Raw genomic sequence first — 26,017 nt, 5'->3', positions numbered from 1 at the left:
ACAGGCTTAATGCCAACAACCGTTTTTGAGTAATATAATTGGTATTGTTGATAAAGGTGTAATTGAAATAAGGCCATATTATGATGATTCTTACCAATATGCAATATGTGTATGTTTCAGTAGAGACAACAGTAATACAGCGGTGGAAGGTATTGTAAATCAGTACAAACCTATAAAGGTAAAAGATGCTCCAATTAAACAGGAAATAGTATTAAAAGATGACGTACCGATGACACAGCGATCAACATTGGATATAAAAGAAGAGAAGGTGGTAAAACAACAAATTGATGAGTGGTTATCCAAAGAAAATGGATGTTTAAGGATGTATTGCTGGTAGCCGCGGATTGTGGGCTAGGAATAAACCAAGATATGGTGAAAGAGGGATATCACCTTCCAGTAATCCAAGATCACATAGACAAATTATTCAAGGTGAACGATTTTGACTATACAATAGGACCTAGAGCTGGTGATATGATGCGACCTGTTGAAGAATTAGTAAGAATATACGTTTTGTTGACAGCCAATTCCATGCCAGGATAAAGAAAGCACAAGAAGACGATGATGCGTTGCAAGTTATAAGAGAAATTTTGAAACGAAATAATTATGAAAACTTTGTTATGAAGAATACGTTTATTTATAAAGGCGTAGAAGAGGCAGAAGTATCCGAACTCACGAATCATGAAATTATTACGATTGAGCCACGACTTACATATCATACTAATATTATAAATGCGAAAGTTTAGATGGATGGATGTTTGTTAGAGTTTGTAGCCTAAACGGCTGAACGTACATCTATGAAATTTGGTATAGATGTAGAGGATATTCTAAAAGAACAAATGAGCTACTCACTTTTGTTTTTTTTTACGCGCGGACGGAGTTGCGGGCGAAAGCTAGTATATAAAGATTCGGAATCCAAAACAACAGAATTGTTCAAAACCGGGTTTAGCCTTTCCCCCCATCGATATGTTAGTGGGTTCAGTCTGTGAGGGTGGGTGCGGGTGCGGGGGGCGCGGAGGCGGGCAGCGGCGGCGGGGCGTCGGCCAGGGGCAGCGGCTTGGCCACGCCGATGCGCACTAGCCCTCGCGGCGCTCCCTTCAGCGCAGCCACCGCCTGCTCCAAGCTCGCGTCCTCCAAGTTCTAAAAATATAATAAAAAAATTATGTGACTGTTTCATATGATTATGAATATTATGATATCATACTAATATTATAAATGTGAAAGTTTAGATGAATAGATGGATGTTAGAGTTTGTAGTACAAATGGCTTTATATAATAAAATGTAAACTTATTTGCTATTTATTATTATGAATATTTGTTTTTTTATTAAAACTATAATTACAGAGCATAAGCTGTATATTTTTACGTTGATTAGGGAGTGGATAGATTGAAAAAAATCCTTGGGAGAAAAGTATAAAGTATTTTTAACATGCGGATGAAGCTGCACGGAAACAGCTAATCTACTAAAAAAGTACCAGTTTTAAGTATGTCTGCGGTAATGAGTGTGTTGTGCGTGGTGAGCGTGTTGAGCGTTGTGTGTGGTGAGCGTGGTGAACGTGGTGAGCATGGTGAACGTGGTGAGTGTGTAGAGGGTGGTGAGCGTGGGAGTGTGGCGACCTGATCGTTGACGAAGAGCAGCCTGTCGCCGGGGATAAGGCGGCCATCCTGCTGCGCCACGCCGCCCGGCACCAGCGAGCGGATCACCACCAGCGTGGCGGCAGGCCGCAGTGGGTCCTGGTAGTCCAGGATGGAGAACCCAAGCCCGCGCTCGCCCTTCACCAGCTCTGAACATCATACATTTATTAACCAGTTAAAATTATATAAGGTTATGTCTAAAATCTGTGAAATTAAAAAAAAACAATAAAAAATATAGCCTATGTTACTCACAGATAAACTACCTTTCTAATGTTCTAAATTTCTAAATTTTCTAAAAGGTTTTTACGTGAATCAAATATATAAAAAAATCTAAAAATTACAAATGTTTGCTCTTTATAATATAAGTATAGAGGTATAGTTATGGCTAAACTTGACAACTGTTTTATTACCTTTCAGAGAAAGTACCAGGAGAAAAATTGTGTTTACTATAATATATCTCTTTGTAGCGTCAAATAAGTATCAAATAAAGGTATAAAGGAGGATAAAAGGTGTTATCGTGTACCGATGATCTGCGGCTCGGAGGCCCACATGGCGAGGCCGGTGAGCGGCTCCAGGCTGCGCGAGCGCGCCTTGCCGCCCGCCAGCGCGCCCTCCTCGCCCGCCGCGCCCGCCGCCGCGCCCCCCGCTCCCGCCAGGCTGCCGTCGGACTTCGCCTGCAACATAGCTCATACAGCTTATTACATTCAAATACATTTTTATATAAGACTGTTCCCGTGCGACTGCATTCGCATTCAATTATAAAAACTTTTGTCAAATTCTCAATTACAAATGCACGAATTACAAAGAAGGCCTTTGACATTTGATAACAATTACCGTTACAATATTAACCTTTTCCTTGATAACTTGTAGTTTTTGTCCCTTCATCACATGAATGTTTTTTTCAAATGTATTTACCCTCGATGTTTAATAGCGAGGTGTAAGCGCAGGGTTTTTAATAAAGAAAGAATTATTCAAAAAGATGCTGTGATTGCAGACATCCTACGCTACAAAGTAATTTGTTATCGTTTTATATATTCGGGCGCCCGCGACTCCGGCCGCGTGGTATTAAAAAAAAACAAAACTGAGTAGCCCATGTGTAGGTCCAGACTATCCTCTACATGTGTACCAAATTTCATGGAAATCGGTTGAGCAGTTTAACCAGTTTTTCATCTAAACTTTCGCATTTATAATATTAGTATGATTTGCATATATGGTAAGAGTGTAATCCAAATAGTGTTACCTTGACGAGCGTGTGTGCGGGCGGGGCGAGGTCGAGCGCGAGGTGTGCGGGTGCGGGTGCGGGGGCGGTGGCGGGTGCGGGGGCGGCGGGGGCGGCGCGGGGGCGGGCGCACACCATGCACACCTCGCTCGACAGCTCCTTCAGGATCGACACCACCTCCAGGTGGTTCATGCCCAGCAGACGGTGACCGTTCACCTCTGTACACCAATTAATCGACTTCAAAATAAACTTAATCCTACTTTAAAATATAAGCACAGATTATTAATATAATGTACAATAGAACACAATTAAGATGATTTTCTAGAGATCGAACAAAAAAGGCGTCTTAATCTTTGATCCGATAGTGACCTCTGACGAACAACTATTTTTTTAAAAATCTACTTGTTAGCTACACTTATTTCTTGCTACAAAAAACTCCCATAAATTTAGGGTTAAGTGTTAATGTATTACGCGGGAGATCGCATTAAGAGAGTTTTACTGATATTTTTTACTTCAAAATATTAGTAGATTTTTCGTTTACTAATATTTCCTTTAACCATTTCAACTGAGCTCTGAGCTTGTGCTAGGATATAGTTCATAATAGTGGCGGGATTGGAAACGTCGACCGCAAGATCGGCAGAACCCCTAACCATTAGTAGTGATGTAAACCAACCGAGCAGTTCGTCCCCGGGGCGGTGCACGGCGGCGCGGCCTACGGGCCCCTCGGGCAGCACGCTGCGCACGTAGTGGTGGGGGCGCACCTCGCGGCCCCCCTCCACGTCCACCGTGCCCTCCAGTGAGATGCCCAGCCCGCCGCCCCCGCGCACCACCACGCCCACCACTATCTCCACCTCATCGCCTGCAACACGCACAACCACCGTACCCAACCTTTAAGTCTACTAATATAAACACACCCTAAGTCATGTCGGATGTCAGCAATCACATTACATTTTTTAATAATACTTTTTTTATTAAAAGCCCTACACGCACGATAGCGCTATATTTTTTAAGCTATTCAACTTAGAAGGTGAATAAAGTGGAAAAAATTGTCATGTAGGAAAGAGACAAAAACTACAAGGCTGCCAATAGCAGCAAAGAAGCAAGGTCGACATAGTTACTAAAAAAACAATTCTCAGCCAACGTCAAGGGCCTTCGTTGTCATAGGATTAAAAATTTACAATTGACGGTTTTATGAAATTTTAACAATGAAATACAGTTTTATAATGTCATGCGGGTAAAACCTCATGAGAGTAATGGGTTAAAAAGTATTTTTTTATGAAATAATAAATACCTAGAATGGCCTGCCACTTGCGTCGTATGGCCTCCTTCTGTTCGTGTGTGCGCGGCATCTCGAAGGCGGGCGGCGGCGTGGGCGTGCGCGGCGCGGCGCCCGCCTCCACTTCCTCTTCCTTCGGCTCCGAACTGTTATCATTTTCACATCATTACATTGAAATTCCATACACTTGGCTCATATAAAATATCATACTAATATTATGAATACGAAAGTTTAGATGGATGGATCGATGAATGCATGGATTTTATTTTGCAGTCTAAACGGCTAAACGGATTTCGATGAAGTTTGGTATAGATGTAGAGGATAGTCTGGAAGAACACACGGTTCTGTCACCTTATTAGTAGGACTAAAAGGTGGGACGGGTTAAAAGGGGGACGGGACGAGAAACTTTTTATTCACACGTGTGGACAAAGCCGGGTGACGGTTGGGAATAATCGTAATATGGTCCTTCGAGTCGGAGTAATACTCACGAAGAGTGGAGATGCATCATGGGCAGGTCGTGTGCGAGGGGGGCGAGGGCGTTGTGCGGCGCAAGGCGCGGGTCAGGGCGGTGCATGTGCAGGAAGGGGTTGTGCGGCGCCGCGCTCGCCGTCTCCCCCGCCGCGATTGCCTGCTGCAGCTGTTCGAACTTCTCGCCGCGGAGATATCTGTACAATGAGAATTCACAAATTTCATATTAAAATAACTAATATATAGAGTGCGAAGCGCGACGCGACTATGAAACAACCCCAGTAACACTCGCCCTGAAGGACCCCCGTAGGGTCTGAAACTGGTCGGGGCTGCTGCAGAAAACATGACGTGAGTAATAGCCGTGAAAATGTCTCTCTCTGACCTTCGCAGTCATACTTAAGGATGGCTACAGAGAGAGTTTTCTTAAGTAAAAGTCACATAACCCTGTCTTATCTTTTAAATACTATATTTGGAAGATTCCCCCCCACCCCCCAAAAGGGGGAGGACGGAATTTTTTTGTCATTTAATATTTTTTTAGATCGGTAGGCATGTGTTAGCGTGTAGGATACCTCTCGAGCTGCAGGGTGACGAGGCTGCCGCTCTGCTTGAGCGCGTCGACGGCGCGCTGGTTGGACTTGCCGGCGAGCGAGGCGCCGTCCACCGCCACGATGCGGTCGTTGACGCGCACCGCGCCGCTCTGCGCCGCCGCGCTGCCCGCCGTCACAGACTTCACGAAGATGCCCGACAGCTCCTCCTTCTCGCACACGTACCCTGACATTGCATATTCATTTTTAGAACTTCGACACTTATAAATAAATACAATAAAATGAAAATAAATACATATTAATCACTTAGGGTCTGTCCTACCAAATTGTAACTTGTCTGACAATCCAATCCGATTCCGATCCGATTTTATTCCCCTTATCTGACAATGACGTCATTTTTAAACTATCTGAGCCTCTATCATCCGGTGGTGGGACAAGCCCTTTGTCTACGAATGTCATACTTCATAGGGATGTGCATGTAAATGATCTAGTGTTGCGCCGCTACTCCTGATCGAAATCGAACATTTGATAGAAATTTGACACAGATAGATTACAGTCTAGAATACTTTTTTTTCAAATGAGCGCGGCCACACTCACTGACAAAAGCTAATTATACTAATAATTTAATTTGTCACCGTTATTATGTTACTAATTTTGTATCTTTATCAAAATAACATTATTTATTCTCATATTTTATATAAAATAGTTTCTACCTGCTATAGTAATTCCCAATCCATTTTCGTCCTTCTTCAATTGCACAGTGAATCTATCAACTTCTGGCGATTCAGCATCTGAAAGTTGTTTTATAATTATTTCATGACTTAAAAGAAAAAGAATCAATATAATAAACGACGTTACTGTTTCCAATTTACCAGTTTCCGGCGGCGGAGTGACGGAGCTGCCGAAGACGAACCTAGCGGGTGCGGTGCTGGTGTGGGACAGCAGCGAGGGCTGTGTATTGAATACTTGTTCGAAACCAGTATCCAAAAGATAACGATCTAATGCTTCAGGGTTAGATAGTAACCTGGAAATAACATTTCAGTTACATAAATAGGGGTATTTTAACTTTATGGTATAATTTTTGAGAAAATAAAAATATAGAAAGATGTTAGCTAGTTCATCCTCACTATATTATAAACAATTTATTATATTGTGTACTTCCCGTAAAATTTTAATTTGTAAATGTCATAATTCTAATGCTTCAATAATGAAGGCTTTTGTTATTGGCTAACAGTTACTGTTACCATAGCAATCTTGCTTCTTTACTGATATTGGCTTGGAGTTTGTGTCTTTTTCTCTTGTGTAGTCTTCATATGCTGTGATTGACATCCTTAACAACAAAGAAGTGTGTGTTTACGTTTTCTTACAGTATTATTCCCGTGCGGCTTTATCCGCATAAAATTATAAACACTTTGTTTTATTGTTTACATTTATTAAATTCTCAATTGTAAAAGTCAAAATTACTGTAATAAACTAGCTTTCTTAATGTTGGCAGCTTGTAGTTAGTAGTCAAGAATGTATTATTCAAAAAGATACTGTGATTACAAATATCCTATGCCACGAAGTGTGTGAACTTTATTATATTAGTATAGATAGATAGAAATAGATAATTGAAGTATTGTACCTGGCGGGCACGACGGGTGCGACAGAGGGCTGTACTGCGGCGGGGTCGACGGCGCGCGCGACCACAAGACGCACGCGGGAGCCCGACGCGCGCAGCACGCCCGCCACCTGCTCCGACACCATCTCCACCAGGCTCACCTGCACATGTCACTGACAGTCTCACTCTACGTACCCTGGACATTATCCTGCCTCTAGCTCAGGACAGGCATGGATTGTATGAACTCTCTAGCACAGGTATGTCACATTATGCATTTAACTACCAGTCCAGTTGTTGACCGCTACTGACCAATTTTACTAAGTATACCTTCTAATGCCTTAATAAAGTAGTCTGAAGGTCTAAAAATACTACAAAACTACCATTATAATCAAATTTCACATTTAAGCCATGAATGATGGACCTCAGTCAATCAGTAGTTACCGATACCGAAAAAAGTATGACGTAAGAGCCATAAAGTAACTAGTTAATCAGTAGTTATATAAAAAAAAAAACATACAGACGAATTGAGTACCTCCTTCTTTTGAGAAGTCGGTCAATAAGAAAGATATGAATTAAATAAATTTAATACTAAGCCATTTACAAAAATTCTTTCACCCTTATGACTGAGTAACAAAGACTACATTTTGTAGATATATTTTTTTTAATTTCACACAGGTGTAGTCGCGAGGAAAAGCTACTGGCATATACATAATCCAATGATTTATTGTAAAAAAAACTTACATCGCCTATCTGTAGTATGTGATCTCCTGACTTGAGACGGCCATCACGGTCTGCCACACCTCCAGCTAGTATTGTTTTTACAATAACCCCACGAGTCCTAGCACCAATTATACCTGGAATAATCATTAACAAATGAATTAATTCTACAATTTTAAAACAAGTATGGAATGTCTAATTATAAGAAATAATAAGTGTTTTCAATGATCTGCTAAACATTTTACCAAATCCAAGTCCGGTGCCATCATTCACTAAGTTTATAATTTCAACCTGTGCCCAGTCTCCAGCGACAATGTTAGTTGAAGCAGAGGCTAAGGAATCATCATTACGTGACAAATCCAGTATGCCACGATTCTGAAATATTAAAAAAAAAAACTAGATAATAATTATCAAATTATTATTATAGTACCTATTGAAAGCACTGATCTGAATACTGGATAGGTCTTTGCTATTACTATGTCATAGATAATTTTATAATGTTTATGAATTATTATTCATCTACATGATGTACCTGCTTTGGAGACATACTGGAGTCAACAGATGCTGTATCTAGTCCTAACATGCGTTCATTGTCGGAATTTGATCCAAACTCCAGACTATTTGGTGGTGAAACCTGCGGAACACGTTGCTCCTCCTCTCCCTCATGAGAACCATATAGGTTTCTAGTTTGTAATGCCAAATCACCTGTTAATATAAATAAATAGTTATGCATCTGAGGTGATCGGGAATCTGGGACAATGTGCTCCCAGCTCAGATGCAGAAAGCAGTGCTTTTCGTTGCCTCCCCAATTGTCTATCAGTTTCTCTACCTTTCCCCCTAACCCTCAGCCAATTTTATTTTATGTATAAGTGTTTAATTTTTTTCTTACCAGCAGGAGTGATATCAAAATCGCCAGGAAGCATTGAAGGATGGTGAGCAACTTGGGTGGCCAACATTGCAACTGAGTCATGCAAAGTCGCTATACTTCTCAATATTGGACTCTCCAACAAATTGATAAGCATATTTAAATCATCGCTTGTTGCAGCCTATACATATAAAAATATCCAACATGTATATTGTAAAATATAATTAAAACTTAATATAAAAGGTACCCATTTTTAATTTCACGCAATTTTAAATTATTCTACTTCATTTACCTTGAGTTTCGGATCATCATTTTGATCAACAGCAGCCTTTACACTTTCTAATTGTTGTAAGGCATTAGATATATTCACGCCAAGGTGCATGCTGAAATTTTAAGTAACACATATTTAAATTTGTGTCGCTTTCAATGACTAAAAACAATAATATAAATCTCTGCCCAATAAGTAAAAATACATTTTTTTTTACTTACATGATAATTTTGTAGCAAACTTACTTAATACTTCGCTAATAAACCTTGGTAGTGAATAGCAATATTAGTTATCGTATTATTTCTTTAAATTGTTATATTTACAAATGATTAGACACTTCGCAAACTTGTTTAGAAAACGGTGAGCAAGATAAAAATTAAAAATACCAATTATCAATAAAAAGTATGACTTGAGTTGAGTTGACGTCACTGCGTTGACGTTGTCATTGGCATTTGACAGTGACTTGACGGTGAATTTTTATTTTTTTGCTTTCGCATTATTTAGCCGACAACCAACAACGTTCGCGACTTCGCTCTCGTGGAATTAAAGAAATTGTAAAAAAAATTGCCTATGTTACACACTGATAAAATAACTTTTCAATGGTAAAAGATTTTTTGTAATCGGCCCAGTAGTTTTTGAGTTATTTCGATACATACCAAAATATAAAATTTTCCTCTTTATAATATTAGTATAGATTGACCCTTAATTCGATAGTGTCCATTGAGACGAATAACTAATGTAAAAAATAAACTAATCTGGTTTATTACTGTTCTGAATTTAGGGCTAGGATACTCCAACTTTAAAAGCCTTATTAGTAATTTAAACATTATACGAGAACACTACTGTAGTGATGTCCCAACTCTTATTTTATATCCTCTTTTGTAGTGATATTCATATTAATACATATTCTTATCTCATGCAATACAACTAATATTATAAATACGTAAGTTTAGATGGATGAATGTTTATTAGCGTTTCTAGACCAATAAGTTGAATGGATCTCGATGAAAGGCATAGGACTGGAGGATAGTCTGGAAGAACACATAGGCGACATAGGCTTGTGAACCGGGCATAATATCTAGGGCATACGACAGTACGGGAGAGGGTAATTTTTTTAATGGCAACTCTGGAATGTGGAATGACGATCAAAGAACATATTTATTCTTTGACAAGTAAAGGAAAAAAATAAATGATTGTTTATGTCATTTGAATTTGTATATGTAAACGTAAAACAAAAGTAATCAATAATACTAATTCATTATTTCAAAGTTTTACTTGTTTACGTATAAATAGGACGTTGTAAGTCAATACTATTTAGTCAGGATATTTACTACCCATAAATCAACTATTGTATATTTGTAATCAATTAGTTTAATACTCGACACATTTTTTTGCTAAATGAAATATCTACTACAATACCAAATATAAGCTTTTTAACTATTATTAAAACTACTTTTCCAACTGACCAGTAAAACATGACTGACCACGACGATGTCGTCGATTTGACGAAATCCTTTACATTAGCTAATCACTGTAACATAGCTAACGAAGTGATAGTAATAGATACTGATGACTCTTTTGAAGCAAGCAATGTACGCGCACAAAAATCTATCAAAACCAGAAAATCTTCAAGAGTACGTAAATCTACAGCCCCAACTTCGGTAAGATGAATATGCTTATAAAATTAGTAAGTTAGGATGCTTTCCAATTTACTAGTTTATTTCTTTTTAGACACCCTCAACTAGCGAAAAGTGTGTAGCAAACAAGAAAAAAAAATCAAATCAAATTGGTAGCTGTCCAATTTGTTGGGATGAACTCGGAAACAACCCGCTGGCTTCAACCAAATGTGGGCATGTTTTTTGCCTTGCATGTCTTGAAAAATCTTTACAAGTAGAAAAAAGGTGTCCAAACTGCAGGATTATACTTAAAGGAGCTTCTGCATATCATCGCCTATATTTAAGTGTGTGATAAGATTTAACTATTCCATTTTTAATTTAACTTATCTTAAGAATATTATATTATATTTTATTATTTATTCTCAAAGATTGTCATCATAATATGAATTAATCAGTACAACACAGAACTGGCATGCTTACAATGTGTGGGCTTTCAAAATTGTTGTAAAAACTGGTTATTATTTAATACATTAGCCAAGCCAAAAATATAAAAACACTAGCCTGGGGTGCATTTACCTCCTTTATTACATCACTTTCTAATGTGTACAAAGGAATTACATAGTTCCATATTTTTCTACTACACGGTGAGAGTTTTTATATTCCTGGTCACTCTATACTGTTACTTATACCCCACACTTATAGGTGTACATTTTAAGTCTCATTAAAATAATTAGGATGTAGACTTGGTAAAAGTGCCAGAAATAGTATTTTATAATGTAACATTAAAATTTTGAATGTCAAGCATAAGTGTACCTTGATAAATGTAATTACAATTTTAATAAATGAAGAAAATACTGTACCTAGTTTTTTATTTAAAACTAGCTGTAGCGTGTTCCGAATTAGCCATATAGCAAGAGTAGCAAACGCAACTGGCCCCGCGAATTTGGCAGCCCCACGCTCCAATGCCAGACTAACAAAAAAAAATTATACAGGAGCATAATACATCTTGCATGTCTTAATCGAAAAATGCTTAGTAGGTTTGCATGCTAATTATGTAAAGCATAGCACATCCACTTGAAAATGTAAAACTCGATTTAGTCACTTTAAAGCCTAAATATTGTAGGTATTTTAAGATTTTTGTAACATCTATGTTCTAATGTTTAATTGGACTAATTGTTTCTAATGTGTCTAATTGTTTTATTTAATTCAGTATCTGGAGGAATTTTCTACTGGCCCCACGCTGGCTTCATCCGGCACTGGATGTTGCCCGCGACTTCGACCGCACAATATTGAGATAAAAAATGCGAACATAAAATACCGTTTCTATAATTTTCAACTATTTTATTAATAAATGTAATATGAAAAAAAAAACTAAATCAGTGTATCCCGCTGGAACCGTAATATTTCCGTGATAAAAAGTAGCCTATAATATGCCCCTCTACGTCAGTGAAAGTTCGGTCGAAATTGGCCCAGCCGTTTTGAAGGTTGCCCAGAAAATCGCACCTTGTGGAAACAGACAAAAAAAATTTAAATGCGATTTTCGTTATCGCAATATCTTCCTGAAATCTGGAATTTTTCTTTGATATTACAGACACTCTTATTTTATTATATGTATTATAAGGAATCATAGACATTTTTAGTGTGGCATCATTTCCGACATTATTTAAAGGACGCCATCTTTTATTTATCGTTATATCGTTATATAGTAAGTGTTTGTAATACATTTTTTTTAATCTAAATATGATTTTAATTTAATTGACCGACTTTATATTTATTACCCTTTAATCGTTATAAGGTTTTCACAGTCTCCATAGTTTAAATTGTCTAGCCAATGTTTCGCAATTTGTTTCATTTTGAAGTAGTTTAATTTATTTATGTTGTGTTTTTTGTTAAGTAAGTTGTATAATCTAGGTGCTTGAAAACTAAAGCTCCTCCTCAAGAGCAAATGCAGTAGTCAATAATGCAATGACATAGGGCTTTGTATGTTTTGATCAAGATTTCAGTGGTGGCAACTTCCTTGGACAATTACAATTTACTGGATTGTTGTAGCTTCTGTTACACGGAGCCTGATGCATTGGGATGGTAAAATCTTGGGTCGGTTTGGCGTTAACTGTTATGTATGTATTATGAAAAGCTAGATACTTAGTTTTTGTGGCATTTATTGTAAGCAAGCTATTTTCTAACCAATGAGAGACTAACGTTAGGCCACTTTCTGCATATGTTTTGACCATATCCCAAGTTCTACCATGAAATAATATCACAGTATCGTCGGCAAACATGAGCACATCTGCGTTTGGAAGCTTCATATTGCACTGTTCGTTGGTGTAGGTAAGAAAAAGCGTTGGGCCGATTGCACTTCCCTGCGGAACTCCGTATGTGCAGGGAGCAGTTTCGCTCGCTTTGTTTTCTGTTAGTCAGATAATCTTTAAACTATGACAGCTGTTTGCCTCTTATCCCAATATTCTGGAATCGTTTATCAGAACTTGCTCTGACACAGTATCAAACGCTTTTTGGAGGTCTAAAAATACACCGATACGTTTGTCACCTTTGTCTAAATAATCAGCTACTTTGTTTTTTAGCAGTAGCGCTGCATTGGCTGTAGATCTAAAACCATACCGATTAGTAGAGAGTAAATTTTTATTCTCGAGATAGTTAACTAGTCGGTTGTTAACTACTTACTCAGTTATTTTGAAAAGGGTACTTAGTAGAGGGATAGGTCGATAGTAAAATGGTGAGTAGGTATCCCCTGACTTATAGATGGGTACTACAATTGATTCTTTATAAGGAGAGGGATATTCTCCCATTTCCATACTGAGATTGATAAGGTGAGCTATGGGTGCAGTCATAAAATTAGCAATGCTTTTAAGAAACGATGAAGTTATTTTATCCCATCCCGGAGAACTAATGGTTTTAAGATTTCTGATGTTTCTTATCTCATCTTGGTCAGTTAAAAAAAAGACATTGAATTTAAAGAGATTCCATTTTCTGATTTTTTGGATAATTGTAGGTCTATTTTGTGAAGTTTATTTAGGGTGACGTCTGCCAAAGATTTTCCAATGTTTGTAAAGTAACAGTTTACAACGTCTAATGATTATATCGGTGAATTTTCTATTTTCAATAAATCTTGCGGTAAGCTCTGGACTTTGTCCATGTTACATAGTCCTTAATGAGTTCCCATGTCTTTTTGCTATTTTTATAATTTCCTTTAAGCTGTTGTTGGTAATAATCTTGTTTAATTTTTTTTATTATAGTATTGCACACATTCCTATAGCTCTTATATAAGGAAAGTTATTCTTCATTGTCAGGAACTTTTTTTAACTTTTGGTGTAAATTGTCACTCTTTCTTATAGATTTTACAACTCCCGGGGTAATCCAAGGTTTTAGGGGTTTCCTTTTTTATCGCTAGTTCAACAACCGTGGAGTTTTCTTTCATCAATTTTTGCAGTACTCTGATTTAATAAGAAGCAGCAGTATTAGCGTCCTTTAATGTGTAGTATTGATCCCAGGAAAGACTTTTAAGATCTTCGTAAACTCCTTCATAGTTTTTATGATTCCAAACGTGTGAATGGTGTCTTGAGAGCTGTGCAGCGTCTCTTGATGAAATGATTTAACGTTTATCTTTCTGCGTGCAGAGCATGTTGCTGATTCAAAGAATTGGCAGACTTCGGCCGCAGTGCAGAAGGCATCGGGCGCGGTGCAGACTGCATCGGGAACGGCCTGAACGCGTGGCAGCTCTTCAGACGCAACTAGAGACAGGGGCTCTGTTGTGATCTGGTTGTACGGACTTGGTCCGGGTGGGCACAAGCCCTTCAGAAACTTGCGGAGACAGGAGCTCTGTCGTGATCTGGTGCAGTCTCGGTCTTCTTGGGAACGATTAAAGACAGGGGCTTTATAGTGTTATATCTGGGTGGCTCAGGCTGGTCGGATGTATCGTAAATACAGGGGCTTTGCGGTGTATGGGAAACACACGGCAGGGGTCGTGTGAAAAATGTGGTTGACAGTCGCGAAGTCACCCACCATATAGCTAGCTTTGTGTATGGCTGAAAATTTGTATGATGCTGTGTGAAATATAAATATACGAGTTAGTTAGGAAACTAGCTGAGATTGATTCATGGTGCTAGAAGGGCCTTGAATGTTAGAGGGATGAAAGATAGGCAAACTTGGACTGTTTTCCAATTTCCGACGCTTAATCAGTTTATAAATTTGACAGATACTGACTCCGAGTCAGAATCAGTGGAGGCCCGATCCTCTACTGACTTGCTACGGACGACGTGGAAGCTGGAACAGCGTCTGTTGCCGCTGCGATCGTGTCTCATGAAGACCCCAGAAACGAAGATGAACCTGTGCTACAGGACGGTGCACGGTCAGGAGAGGCCGTATAAGGAACAATAGACATTTTAAGTGTGGCATAATTTCCGACATTATTTAAGGCCGCCATCTTTGAAAGTCGGGCATTCGCTCGCGGGCTCTGGTAGCGTCAAGTCGTGTCAAAATGTTCGGTACATTTTGAGGTTGCAATTGTAATAAGTGGTTCATTCTTTGTTCCTCCTAAGTTATTGTTGTAAAATTACTTTAAATAGATTTTTCAGTGTATAGTAGGTGTTATGTACAATTAAAAACAGAATTAACATTTATCATATTATTTTATTAGATACTAAACTATACATCATATTTCTTAATTCAGTTTACGATATAAATTTATTTTAAAATAAATTGGAATAATAGTACATTCGATTCTTTACATTTTATTAAATGTGAACTTAGGGGTTTAAGTCTAACTGAATTACAATTCTCTGACAAATATCTTATAATATAATATATATAATAAATATAATATAATATATATAATATATATAACTTGGAAAAAAATTACACCATCAATATTGTATGTAGTGTGTTTTATTTTTTCAGTTTCTACCCTACTAAAAGACCTTCAGAATGCTCAAGCTTTCCCCAAATCAGATAGGAATCACTGAAAATGGTTAAATTTTATGTATTATTACCCTTATTAGTATTCTTCATTAGAAAAGCCATTCCATGAACTCTAAAATGTTTTTCTAAATTATCAGCATTATCAAACTGTTCTCTACAAATTTTACATTGATGCTCTTTCAATGGTTCATTCTTATCAATATTATCAGATCTACAATGTTTTGCAACAAGTGCATTTTCATTGTAGCATTGTTTCTTACTGATATAATCCATAGCATCTGATATACCATGTTCCAATAAAAGATGTGTTGAAAATGATGGCTTTACTGCAAAACTTTGTCCACATTCCAAACACTGATATGCCATGTAGGGTTCTTTGTGCTCTCTCAAATGTATTTCTAATGATTCCTTGTCTTTACTTTGGTGATGACACTTATTGCAAGCTAAGTAACTAAGATTATTTGTTGAAATCTTATTACGTTTTGCAGATTTGTTTTTTGGAACCTTAGCATTATTTTTTTTATTATTTACAATCACCATTTCATTTTTGTTTTCCTCCTTTTCTTTATTTTCTCTTAAAGAATCTTCATCAAGTTTCTCAAGAACAACTTTGATATCAAGACATTTGTAATTTTTATGAAATCTTTTGTAATGGGTTTTTATGTTTTCCCACGATTGGGACATCATGTTTTTACACAAGTGACATTTAATAAGTTTTATATTATGCTCATTTTCTTTTAACACAATGGAATTGATATAACTCTTCTTATTATTACAAACAGTAGTCTTCATAGACAAGATGCTTTTGTATGTGCTTCTATATATTTCTTGTAACTGTTGGGATATATTTATTTCTTTTAAGTGGTTATACATATGATGACTTATTAAATTAGAAGGCAACTTGAATATTTTACCACAAGACCAACATGGATACACAAAAGTGTTAACATGTAAAGCTAAATGTTTCATAATTTGACTCTCGACCAGTAATTTGCCATTACATTCTGTGCATTCAAACAAAATGATACATGGGAGTCCGTAATTGTGGACCTTCAAATGTTGCTGCATCTCATCTTCATTATAACCACACATAGCACATGCTGGGCACTTGTACATTTTCTTTAAATGAAGAGACGTCATATGCTCATTATATTCATTTGGATGGAAAACATGACAGTTCTTTGCCGAGCACCTTATTCGTGCAGTTGCTCTCATCATTTTAAAACCTTCACAATCGTGTGTATATGGATATTCTACACATTTGTTTTGCAGTGTAATACCACATTCAGGACAGAAGAAAGGCGGATGTTTTAAATGAAGACGTAAGTGAGCTTTTAATGCACAAGTTGTTGGTAAAGTAAACATACATATAGGACATGTATATAACAAAGCATTTGAATAGTGCATATAATGTGCTACTCTGTCCTTGTATGCAATTCCAGTCTTGGTGTGGTCAGTTTTGCATTCATAGCATATATAATTTCTTAATATTGTTTTTTGCTGACTTTGATTCTGTTTTGCAACAAGTTCAGGTGAAGCCAGCAAAGGTTCTACATTTAAATCGCCTATGTTAATAGTTGTAGTTTTGAAAGCATGCGATCTAATGTGGCTTAACAAATTACAGCGATTGTAAAAAACTTTTATGACACCACAATGTCTACATTTGTAAGTAATTTTTACAGACTTCCTATTAATATGGTAATGGTAGCTAGATTCCACAATGTATCTGAAAAAGGTATATTTATATATTGTAAAAGTAGTGAAAATAATATTTTCTTGTAGGGGGGAGGGGTTTTTCCGGTATCTGCATCTCCACAGCTGAAGCCTATTTTCCGTGAAATGTTTTCATGTATATCATTAATAAATAAAATAAATGTTTATCCTTTATGAGTTTCTAAACTACTGGACAGATTATGTTGAAATCTTGGTTTGGTATCATATATTAACGTTAGATATTTTTTTCTTAAAATTAACATTATACCTGTCTTCACAATCAGTACAGCGGTACAATTTGTGGCCATACAGTGGTACTGGAACTTTGTAATTAGGTATGGCTTTTGTAAATAATAATGTTTTAATATGTGCCTTATTGTTGTGTTCATTAGCCATTATTCTGCAATGAAAACCATAAATTATGAAAAATAATCTTTGATAGAAATTAAAAAAAAAACTAATTTTATGAACAAATATGAAAGTATGAAAATTACTGTAGATGACAGCATGTATAATGTTATAAATTAGATAGGAACTGTAAATTGTCCCATTAAATTAAAAACAATCTATACACGATTATAGTGTAATATGAAGACTCGTTTTAGTTTCTTATCGAAATCTTGTTGTCTTTATAGTAAATTCGATACAATGGAACAATTGGAAAATTAGATAATAAAAATATATTACCTCGATATCTTTTCTCCCTTATATAAAATCTCATAATTTTCCGATAGCTTACTATAAAATGTCAGACGAACCGTAGGCGCCCTCTTCGTGGACTTAGGAAAAACATTTAATAAACTAGTATCGCCATAAGAGAAAAATCAAAATGTTACCAGCACTGGAAACAAAAATTAAGATCAAAAAAAGATTTGTCAAAGATTATTCATACAGATAGTTCATAACCTACTGAACCAACAACTAATTAATTAAATAGCATGGAGATCAGTTTCGGAAAAAACTCGGTACGACAAAAATGTTATACAAATTGGAAATTTATTATGGCTTTTATTTCGATCTCAGTGGCTAGTAGCTGTCGGTTGATCGCCTGCAACCACTCCGACTTATTAACCGAAGTACTGATTTTTTTATTTGTATCAGGCGTGAACTTTACAAAGATCTTTCAAAATCCTTAAAAAGCCAGTAAAGAAAAAAGAATACAGTTTCGTGAACAGCAAATCATTTTTATATATATTTTCTTGGATATACATTCTTACTGAAATACATCGGCATCAAAAAGTTATAACGAGCTTCGTGCCGCTATTTATTCCAGGGACACTGCTTTTATTCAGTCGGAGCAATAAAATGGACACCAATCTTATATGGTTTTATAGTTCAGAACTAGATGGAGAATAAGAGATAAGCAGATGGCGCTGTGGTGTCTGTCATCAACAACTGTTAACTTGAAGCTGGCATTATGGTTAAAAATTTACTGCCTCACTAAGACTACATTAAGTCCTAATATTTCCTTACACACATATGTAGTTTTAATTTCCTTTTTGAAAGTCAACTGTTACTTCACATACATGCAAAAAAATTATCTCAGACAAATAATGTCAAGACATGTAACTATAAAATATCTGTACTATGTAAAAAAGGGTCAAAATAAAATATCTCTTACGTAACCAATATAAAGTATATTTGTATAAAATTAAGAATCATTTTAAAGTTTATGGCACATTTCATATCACATTAAACATAATTCAATTTAAATTGTTATACTTATTAAATAATTGTACAATGTTAAAAAAATATAAAAGCATATTTATAATATTCTTGTACATTAAAACATGAGTTTTTTTCATATAATAGTAATAATTAGTCAGTTGCTTTGGCAAAATTGAATGTTCTTGTTAATGATTATCATTTAATCGAAGACAGAACCTTGTCTTACTTGCACATTATTCTTGCATAGAAATTATAGCATTATCTATTTCAGAATTATAAAGTTTGTGTAAGATGTTTCTTTCATATTTATCACGTTTAAAATAGTAAGTAATATCAGATCTCACACTGAAATTGTTTTCATCGGTTAGAGAACTGTATATCATTTTATTTGATAACATGTCTTCATCGTTAGGTATCAATAATAAATAACTTTCTACAGCTTTAGCTGCATCTTCAATCCTTCCTAGATTGTAATATGAAATTTGTAAATAATTCAGAACATCAGCTAGAAAACTGTTTCCTGAATCATAATTTAATGACTCAAGTTTTTTTTGACAATTTTGTTTACATATGACAAGAGACATCATATAATTTGATATAGTGACTGAATATTCAGGAGACCATTCCAATTCAGATTGATGTTGACATTCAGCTCGACACATGTTCTCCCAAGACAAATAATCAGTTAATGTTTCTTCCATGTTAGCAGCTGTTTCTGCCCATTTTTTTAAATTGTATTCCTTAATTCCAAGATGATACAATATTTTATAAACTTCACTCTCAAAATCTACAACTTCATTTGCATCAACTTCAGGTTGATCAAGATAATATTCAAGATTTTTTTTCATTTTCTCATCATTTGGGTTGGCAGACAGATAGGTGTATGCTGCAGAAGCTGCTTTAGGGAAAGCATTCATTTGGAAATAACATATATGAAGGTACTCATAAGGCTTTTTGGAATTCATATCATTTATGACAGATTCAGATACCATGTTATTTAAGTGGGCATCCTCAAATCCCTTGATTTGACAGTCAGTAATGCACAGTCTTGTATTTAAAAACTTTTCATAAATTCTTACATCTTCGATTTCTTCGATTTCTGAATTCCATTTGTTTGAATCACACTTAAGTCTGCAGTTTATTAGAATTATCCTGTGCAATTTATACAAATGCAATGTGTCTTCAAATTTCGCTATACACTCAGACCATCTTTCACTAGCATAAGCATCTAAGCCTTTTTTGTAAATTTTGTCAATTGATGCCAACTTTAAAGTATTACAAATGAATATGTTTGCGAACGCAAGAAAAATAATGGTAAACCGCACATTTGTAGCCCACATTGTTTTTGAGACACAATGCAAAACGAATTACTTACACGTGAATTTAAATTGTTTTAAGTGAGTTTATCGCACTTTTGTTAGTTGTGAATTGAACTGACCTAATTACTAAAACAGAGTACAATAACCTCTCTCTGTGTCTTTTGAATTCTGTCTGATGTTTAGTAGTACTATGTGTAGTTCTCTTATCAACAACTGTGTGATACTACTGATTAGGATTAGCTAAGTTTTATCCAGTGTTTTTCCTTAATTTCTATAAATTTTATAAAATACTTGTTTTATTTTCCCGCCACTAGGGAATTTATGATTTGACATTGACTTGACAGCTTGACATATTCACTGCACCAAAGAGTTGGTTTTGCAGATAATTGTTAAATTGTCTTTAATTTATTTTTTCACAGTCGCATTTTAATGGTTATTTTTCAATTAAAAATATTTACTTATGGCAATTTTCAGATATCAAGAATTCGAAATCTGCGACGTTTTAAATCTATTTTGAAATTCACTACTTTTTAGTCATATAAAATAATTTATATTCAAATAAAACTAATTCAAACTCATGGCCTATAACAATTCTGTGTTGGTAGGTAATTGGAACGAAGAACGACTTAAAAATGAGGTAAAATCGAATCAGACAATTCATGACCTTTATTACAATAGAGTAACAGTGCAGTTTTCAGAACCATAACTTAAGTGATCGGTAGATAGAAAACTTTTCGTATAAGAAAAACAGGGTCACCAACAAAGACAGCATTAAGCAATCGGTACCGATTAACCGGAGGTCGTCTTTGGAGTTCAACGTTTGTTCTGTTTAATTTAACGACCATTGAAGCATTGGTACAACCTGCTAAAAGCAGTTTATGTAAGGGAACATTTAATCAATTAAAGATATACAAAAATTCAATTTCAGTATGAATTCAAATTATTTCTTAGAAAACGTGATAGGCACGAGCTACTGTTGCAAAGATCGAGGACATTATTTAGCAATTTACTTAAAGAGGTAAATATTACATTATATTACAGTTTAAATAAGTTAATGAGGATCGAAATGTCTTTGTCTGGTAAAAAGATTGACTAATTAACATCGCGTTTCTTCTTTACTGTTAAGAATAAAGATTAAATATAGAGTCATGTAAGCTTTTTGCCTTCAGTACATTTTTGTAAGTATGTCATTTTTCAGAGACCTCTTGCAATTAGCGGAACCTACGTGCTTTACGGGTTCAATGTGCAAGTCGTTGCAACGGATATGCCTGGTAATTAAATATCAAAGGTTTTATGTACTTAATATAAGCAATACCAACATACAAACCTTCAAACAAAGATATATCTTTAGAGAATATTGACGGTAGCGTAGCTTTGATGTGGAATTATTTAATTGACAGGCACTTTTTGTAAATAACCAGATTCCATTCTTTTGACCTGTGTATTTCTGTTAAAATAAACGGATAAGGGATGTTCACATACAATAGGTTTCCTATCACTTTATCTTATTTAAATGCTGTAGAGCAGTTGAAGGAATTTAGAACGTTATTAAAAATACAACTAAAGATGATAAAGCTTTTTCTTAAATTTTCAAATACAGTGATAGGGCAAGCGAAAGGTTCAAAGCCACGGTACGGCTTAGCGTTATCAAGTTTGGTGAGAGAGCGACAAGTCGACTATATGCAGAACATTAGTGATGGATGTCTTATGACTTTGTCACCGATCACTACGCCCTGTTGCCGCAATACATTCGTTATACTAAGGTTTAATATTTTTCTTGGTATTTTTTAATGCTATTGTAATTACTTAAAATGACACATAGAGGCACCATTTTATTGCGACTTTAGATTGCGGGTAAGACTCGGTTATTTACGTTGGTTTATACTTTTTTCAGTACCAAAGGTGAAGCTTTACGAGGCGAGAAGATGAACTATGGGGATGAGTTTTTACTGAAGGCTGAGAACTATGGGGAACCTGAGGTGAGATTACAATATTTTATGGCAATTTTTGTGTCTTATTATCACGTTTCTTATATTTATGTCTTACTAACTTTCGTCTACGACCTTGTCCGCGTGAAATTAAAAAAAAAATTGAGTAGCCTATGTGTTCTTCCAGATTATGCTCTACACCTATGCCAAATTTAATCGATACATGTTAAGCAGTTTAGGCTACAAACTCTAACAAACATTAAATCACTTTTATTTTCTTAATTCCACGCGACCAGAGTCGCGGGCGAAAGCTAGTATTCATATAATGGATAAATAAATTTCCGTTAGGCGGCACCACTTTACGTGCGTTTCACGCCGGAAGGTGCCCCGGCGCCCGCTGACCGAATGCCGCTCCAGCTGAGCAACAATCTTGACTCTTGTTGTCGTTGGACCACAGTGCCACTGTTGCCTTGCGACAGGCTTGAAGGGTTAGGCAGCCCGATTAAGGTATTTTACCAGCGGAATTTATGCAGTTAGGTGTTTGATATAGAGAAATCTTAAATTACTTTTTACTTTATACTGGTGTATTTTATAGACTAGTACGAAATTGCTTATCAAGAACTGTGTCGCGGATAAGAATTTATGTGTAATGAATCAATCTTGGATGCAGACGTTCTTTGGACCGGTAAATTATTTTTATTTAACAGTTAAAATATTTCTACAGATTTGATTTCTGCGCAAGAATTGCATTTTCTCATTCAATTTTTTAGTCTGTAACTAGCTGTTCCCATGCGACTTCATCCGCATAAAATTATAAAAAATCATTTTATTGTTCACATTTGTCAAATTTTCAATTGCAAATGTCAAAATGACATGACATGATGACAAACCATGGCAACCTTGCTTCCTTGATGTTGACAACAACTTATGGTCTCCTTCCCATTAGGGTTTTTATCCAAAATATTTACCCCCAAGTAACGGCGTGAAAATTTATAGCCTAAAGCGTGACGTAAGTGTAGGGCTTTTTATTAAAAAAAATATTTATTCGAAAATATGCTGTGATTGTTGACATCTCAGGCAACAAAGAAGTGTGTGTTTACTCTTTATTATATTAGTATAGTATAATATTTTTTATCTAGGAATGTGGCGTAACGTGTAGGAACTACATAGACATACATAAGCGATGTACCGCAGAGAACATCTTTTCTCTGGTCAGCGACGTCGAGACGAAGACAAAAGATTAATCTCCTAATATCAGATGCTTTATTACTTGTGAAATTAATAATTTATTTATTTGATAAACACATTTAATTTATTGCTATTGTTTTAATTACTAAGTTATTTGATGTGTGTTGCTCTACTGATAAGTCAGATTTTTTTTTTATATAATATAAGGTGGCAAACGAGCAAGAGGCCACCTGAATCCACCGAAATGGAAAGCGACCGCTGCCCATAAACATCCGCAATTGTAGATGCGTTGCCTACCCTTGATTGACAGAGGACGAGACGCACAGAAAGAGGACAATTCTTCTTCCTATGCGTCTCCTCCACCGTCAAATACACTTTTCCTTCGCATCCTTTCCTCTTAAGAAAAGGGTGGAAAGGGAAAAGGACTAAAATTAGGCCTCCGACACCACACTCATCAGACGAAACGCGGAATTAATTCCACTTCACGCCTGTTTTCTGTGTGCGGTCGAGCCGACCCATTCGTGCGAAGATGTTAAAGCGGGCTCTACCACTGTTAGTCTAGTATATACATAAGAAAATATTATTGTGACTAGTCTAAATAGGAAAACCGATTTTGACTATTGAAGTGTATTTAGTTCGTATTTTATCCCGGAGTATCGTAATTGTATAATCAGATGGAATTAACTGTTTTTTAAGCTTAATATCTATATTAGGAGAATGGATGCGATTCCATTAATACGACGAAATTGTATTATTGGTATAGTATACAAATAATGATTTTTTTCACAACTGTATTGAAAAGAAATAAAGGTTTATGTAATTAAAGTGGCACCGACTGACGCAAACTCATTAGCTCGCCAGTTAATTGCGGAAGAGGCGCCGAATTCGATGCCTTTTAACGTTACAAAGCTGACGTTCATGAATCTGCATTTCAAATATATTGCACTCAAATACATCATTCAGCACGTAAATAAGTGAATTGAAAACGGGGTTGTCTGTAGTTTTTAATTAATTCTTTGGTGCTATTATCACTAAATACTAAAGGAAACGTCTTAGGTTACAATGTCATTTCTTAAAGTGTACAAATGTATTTCTGTGCGTTTACTCAAATAAATTAAAGAACGTGAGCTTTTAAAACTAACTAGTGTAGCCAACAGTCACTAGATGGCCTTAGTAGTTGCAAACTGAACGTTGCTACAGCTTTCTCAGAAAACTTTCAGTACCAGTAAAATTATTATTATAATGACAACTTTTTCAATCTTAACGTAATATCAATTTTAATGTGCAAATGTATCAGTGAGTCAAAGTAGAATTTATTTGTTAAATGTAAATAACATTCAGTGAACTTATTATAATAATTATGTGAAACTTCTATCTGTTTGTAGCGACGAAATTAAGTATAGTGATGTGTGAGAAGGGCGTTAATTAATCGCTATCAGACCATTAGCGTGGCCGTAATTGCGGAAGCGGTGTGAATCCTCGCTGCAGTGAGATTATAACACTGCCAGATTTAAAAAGTTTTTACTCATAATCATGATTTAAATTGGAACAGTTGTTGATTTAATAAGTATGTTTTATTAAAAAATAAAAGAAATTATGGACAATGTTGTGGGAAGTAAAAGGTTAACAATTTCGAGCTATAGATGGCGTTGAGTGTATTTTTGTAGAACAAAGCAAAATAAGTTATTTTTTAATGTTATTTTGAGCTACTTTAAACTAACATTTTTTTATTTAAATAAACACCTACAAAATTAAACAGGTAACTTACTGTTACTCCATTTCAGATTACTATTAGTTTTTGTATCGAAAGTTTGGTAAAAATTCTATAAACCGATTGTTTCCTTACTTTATTATAAAAGTTTTGGAACAGTTATAACGTAAAGTGGCAATTAGAAGGTGTGCTTGAGTAATTGTAAAATGTTTTGTGAAGTTAAAATGGTTTAAATTCGGTATAAGTAGCAATGAAGTTGTGGTTAATTAAGTCCTCGCGTTCAGAATTCAGCGGACTGCACCATTACCTCAACAAAGTGCCACTCAGTTTGACTTTCTTACTTTGTCAGACTTTCTACAGAAATTGCATTCAACATTGTTACTTTCTTCTTTAAATAATTAATTACTTTTCATTATAATATATTTTTTGATACTTATAATAATCATTTTTATACCACATAATAATAATCACTTTATTACCACAGTTTGATAAACTGTAATAAAATTTCTGTTTAACAAACTTGGAAGATGGTGCATTTTTGTAACATTGTTTTAAAATCTAACTAGTTAGTTTTTTTTTTAAGAAATACGTATAGTAGTTAATAGTACTTATGAATATAAAACTGTAAGATTGTAAGAAGAAGATGTAAATGCATGAAAAATGGTTCATGTTATTGTGTATTACTTTTGAACCTCCAAGGGAAAAGATTTAGGATATATGCGGGCAAATAGCTTTGAATAATTTTCTCATTCTGTTTAGGTCCAGGATTGAAATGAGAAATATTTCGGTTAGCTAATCCTAAATAGGGTGATTTTTGAAATCCTTATTTTGTGAAAAGTTTTCTGATATAAATTGTATTGATGTTCTGTCTCTAATATATTTTTTATCATTTTGATGACTAACTTACTTTTAAAGTTAAGTTCAGGGTATAAATAATGCATAAATCTTAAACTAAAAAATTATCAAAGCAAAACAGAACTTAAGATGTCAGGTTTTCGTTCAGAAACTAATTACAACTCGTAGACTTAACGTCTTCACTTCGCTTTGTTCTATTTAAGTTAGGAATACCGGAGAACTGAGCGTGCATTTTTAATATAATATATTGTATTTAACATTTTACATATATGTATTGACAAAGAGTAAGTTTTTTTTAAAGGAACTCGTAAGCAAAGTCGTTTGTGTACTGTCGTAGCCTCTACAACGTGCTACAGTAGCCTACGGTCTCATTCAAAAGTACCGCAACATTTTATATAAGCTTTTAAAAATAATATCCAAAGTATAATGGTACAAAGAACAAATGTAAAAATTTTACCTTTATGTTTGTGGAAATAACCTGTGATACCGTCGTACCG

The 26,017-nt window shown here is 35.4% G+C and overlaps 5 protein-coding genes across 6 annotated transcripts; 2 read left to right on the top strand and 3 right to left on the bottom strand.

Annotated features, from left to right (window-relative positions):
- Positions 1–854: 854 nt before the first annotated feature.
- LOC106100439 (patj homolog) lies at positions 855–9,029 on the bottom strand. Of its 2 annotated transcripts, none has more exons than XM_013279293.1 (17): positions 8,812–9,029; positions 8,615–8,705; positions 8,347–8,503; positions 7,990–8,162; positions 7,703–7,832; positions 7,482–7,594; positions 6,765–6,901; positions 6,013–6,164; positions 5,854–5,931; positions 5,165–5,366; positions 4,616–4,792; positions 4,143–4,273; positions 3,525–3,710; positions 2,873–3,069; positions 2,156–2,306; positions 1,615–1,781; positions 855–1,137 (listed from the first exon to the last, which is right to left on the bottom strand). In XM_013279293.1, exons 2-17 carry the CDS (start codon positions 8,702–8,704, stop codon positions 976–978), a joined length of 2,403 nt encoding a protein of 800 aa, XP_013134747.1. In that variant the 5' UTR covers position 8,705; positions 8,812–9,029; the 3' UTR covers positions 855–975. The 2 variants fall into 2 exon arrangements, with proteins under 2 accessions (XP_013134747.1, XP_013134748.1); XM_013279294.1 differs by having other exon boundaries at positions 8,836–9,029.
- Positions 9,030–9,808: 779 nt separating this feature from the next.
- LOC106100472 (E3 ubiquitin-protein ligase RNF4-like) lies at positions 9,809–11,065 on the top strand. The gene is made up of 2 exons (XM_013279337.1): positions 9,809–10,251; positions 10,322–11,065. Exons 1-2 carry the CDS (start codon positions 10,066–10,068, stop codon positions 10,556–10,558), a joined length of 423 nt encoding a protein of 140 aa, XP_013134791.1. The 5' UTR covers positions 9,809–10,065; the 3' UTR covers positions 10,559–11,065.
- Positions 11,066–14,830: 3,765 nt separating this feature from the next.
- Positions 14,831–17,657, bottom strand: LOC106100734 (zinc finger protein 687-like). The gene is made up of 3 exons (XM_013279740.1): positions 17,539–17,657; positions 17,120–17,251; positions 14,831–16,864 (listed from the first exon to the last, which is right to left on the bottom strand). Exons 2-3 carry the CDS (start codon positions 17,245–17,247, stop codon positions 15,196–15,198), a joined length of 1,797 nt encoding a protein of 598 aa, XP_013135194.1. The 5' UTR covers positions 17,248–17,251; positions 17,539–17,657; the 3' UTR covers positions 14,831–15,195.
- An 836-nt stretch (positions 17,658–18,493) lies between these two features.
- On the bottom strand, positions 18,494–20,130 carry LOC106100475 (cartilage-associated protein-like). The gene has a single exon (XM_013279341.1). It carries the CDS (start codon positions 19,857–19,859, stop codon positions 18,753–18,755), a length of 1,107 nt encoding a protein of 368 aa, XP_013134795.1. The 5' UTR covers positions 19,860–20,130; the 3' UTR covers positions 18,494–18,752.
- Positions 20,131–20,314: 184 nt separating this feature from the next.
- LOC106100546 (uncharacterized protein C15orf26-like) lies at positions 20,315–23,081 on the top strand. Its single transcript, XM_013279416.1, has 8 exons — positions 20,315–20,475; positions 20,767–20,856; positions 21,037–21,109; positions 21,439–21,601; positions 21,733–21,817; positions 22,115–22,273; positions 22,362–22,451; positions 22,906–23,081. Exons 1-8 carry the CDS (start codon positions 20,416–20,418, stop codon positions 23,008–23,010), a joined length of 825 nt encoding a protein of 274 aa, XP_013134870.1. The 5' UTR covers positions 20,315–20,415; the 3' UTR covers positions 23,011–23,081.
- The last annotated feature ends 2,936 nt before the right edge of the window (positions 23,082–26,017 follow it).

The sequence above is a fragment of the Papilio polytes genome, unplaced genomic scaffold (genome assembly GCF_000836215.1).
Source record: "Papilio polytes unplaced genomic scaffold, Ppol_1.0 DF824047.1, whole genome shotgun sequence".
NCBI lineage: Eukaryota > Metazoa > Arthropoda > Insecta > Lepidoptera > Papilionidae > Papilio > Papilio polytes.
The sequence above is the reverse complement of the archived record's forward strand: the minus strand, read 5'-3'. Positions and strand labels throughout refer to the sequence as shown.

Bases quoted from the DNA above. Each gene is read 5' to 3' on its own strand.
- LOC106100439 (XM_013279293.1), bottom strand. From the start codon at position 8,704: ATGCACCTTGGCGTGAATATATCTAATGCCTTACAACAATTAGAAAGT. The intron at 7,595-7,702 runs GTAAAATGTTTA...TGATTATTCCAG, and splicing joins TGGCACCGGACTTGGATTTG to GTATAATTGGTGCTAGGACT. The intron at 1,138-1,614 runs GTCGCCACACTC...TTATATTTTTAG, and splicing joins TGCTCTTCGTCAACGATCAG to AACTTGGAGGACGCGAGCTT.
- LOC106100475 (XM_013279341.1), bottom strand. From the start codon at position 19,859: ATGTGGGCTACAAATGTGCGGTTTACCATTATTTTTCTTGCGTTCGCA.
- LOC106100472 (XM_013279337.1), top strand. From the start codon at position 10,066: ATGACTGACCACGACGATGTCGTCGATTTGACGAAATCCTTTACATTA. The intron at 10,252-10,321 runs GTAAGATGAATA...ATTTCTTTTTAG, and splicing joins AATCTACAGCCCCAACTTCG to ACACCCTCAACTAGCGAAAA.
- LOC106100546 (XM_013279416.1), top strand. From the start codon at position 20,416: ATGGCCTATAACAATTCTGTGTTGGTAGGTAATTGGAACGAAGAACGA. The intron at 21,110-21,438 runs GTAATTAAATAT...TTTCAAATACAG, and splicing joins CGTTGCAACGGATATGCCTG to TGATAGGGCAAGCGAAAGGT. The intron at 22,452-22,905 runs GTAAATTATTTT...TTTTTTATCTAG, and splicing joins TGCAGACGTTCTTTGGACCG to GAATGTGGCGTAACGTGTAG.
- LOC106100734 (XM_013279740.1), bottom strand. From the start codon at position 17,247: ATGGCTAATGAACACAACAATAAGGCACATATTAAAACATTATTATTT. The intron at 16,865-17,119 runs GTATAATGTTAA...TACCTTTTTCAG, and splicing joins TGTACTGATTGTGAAGACAG to ATACATTGTGGAATCTAGCT.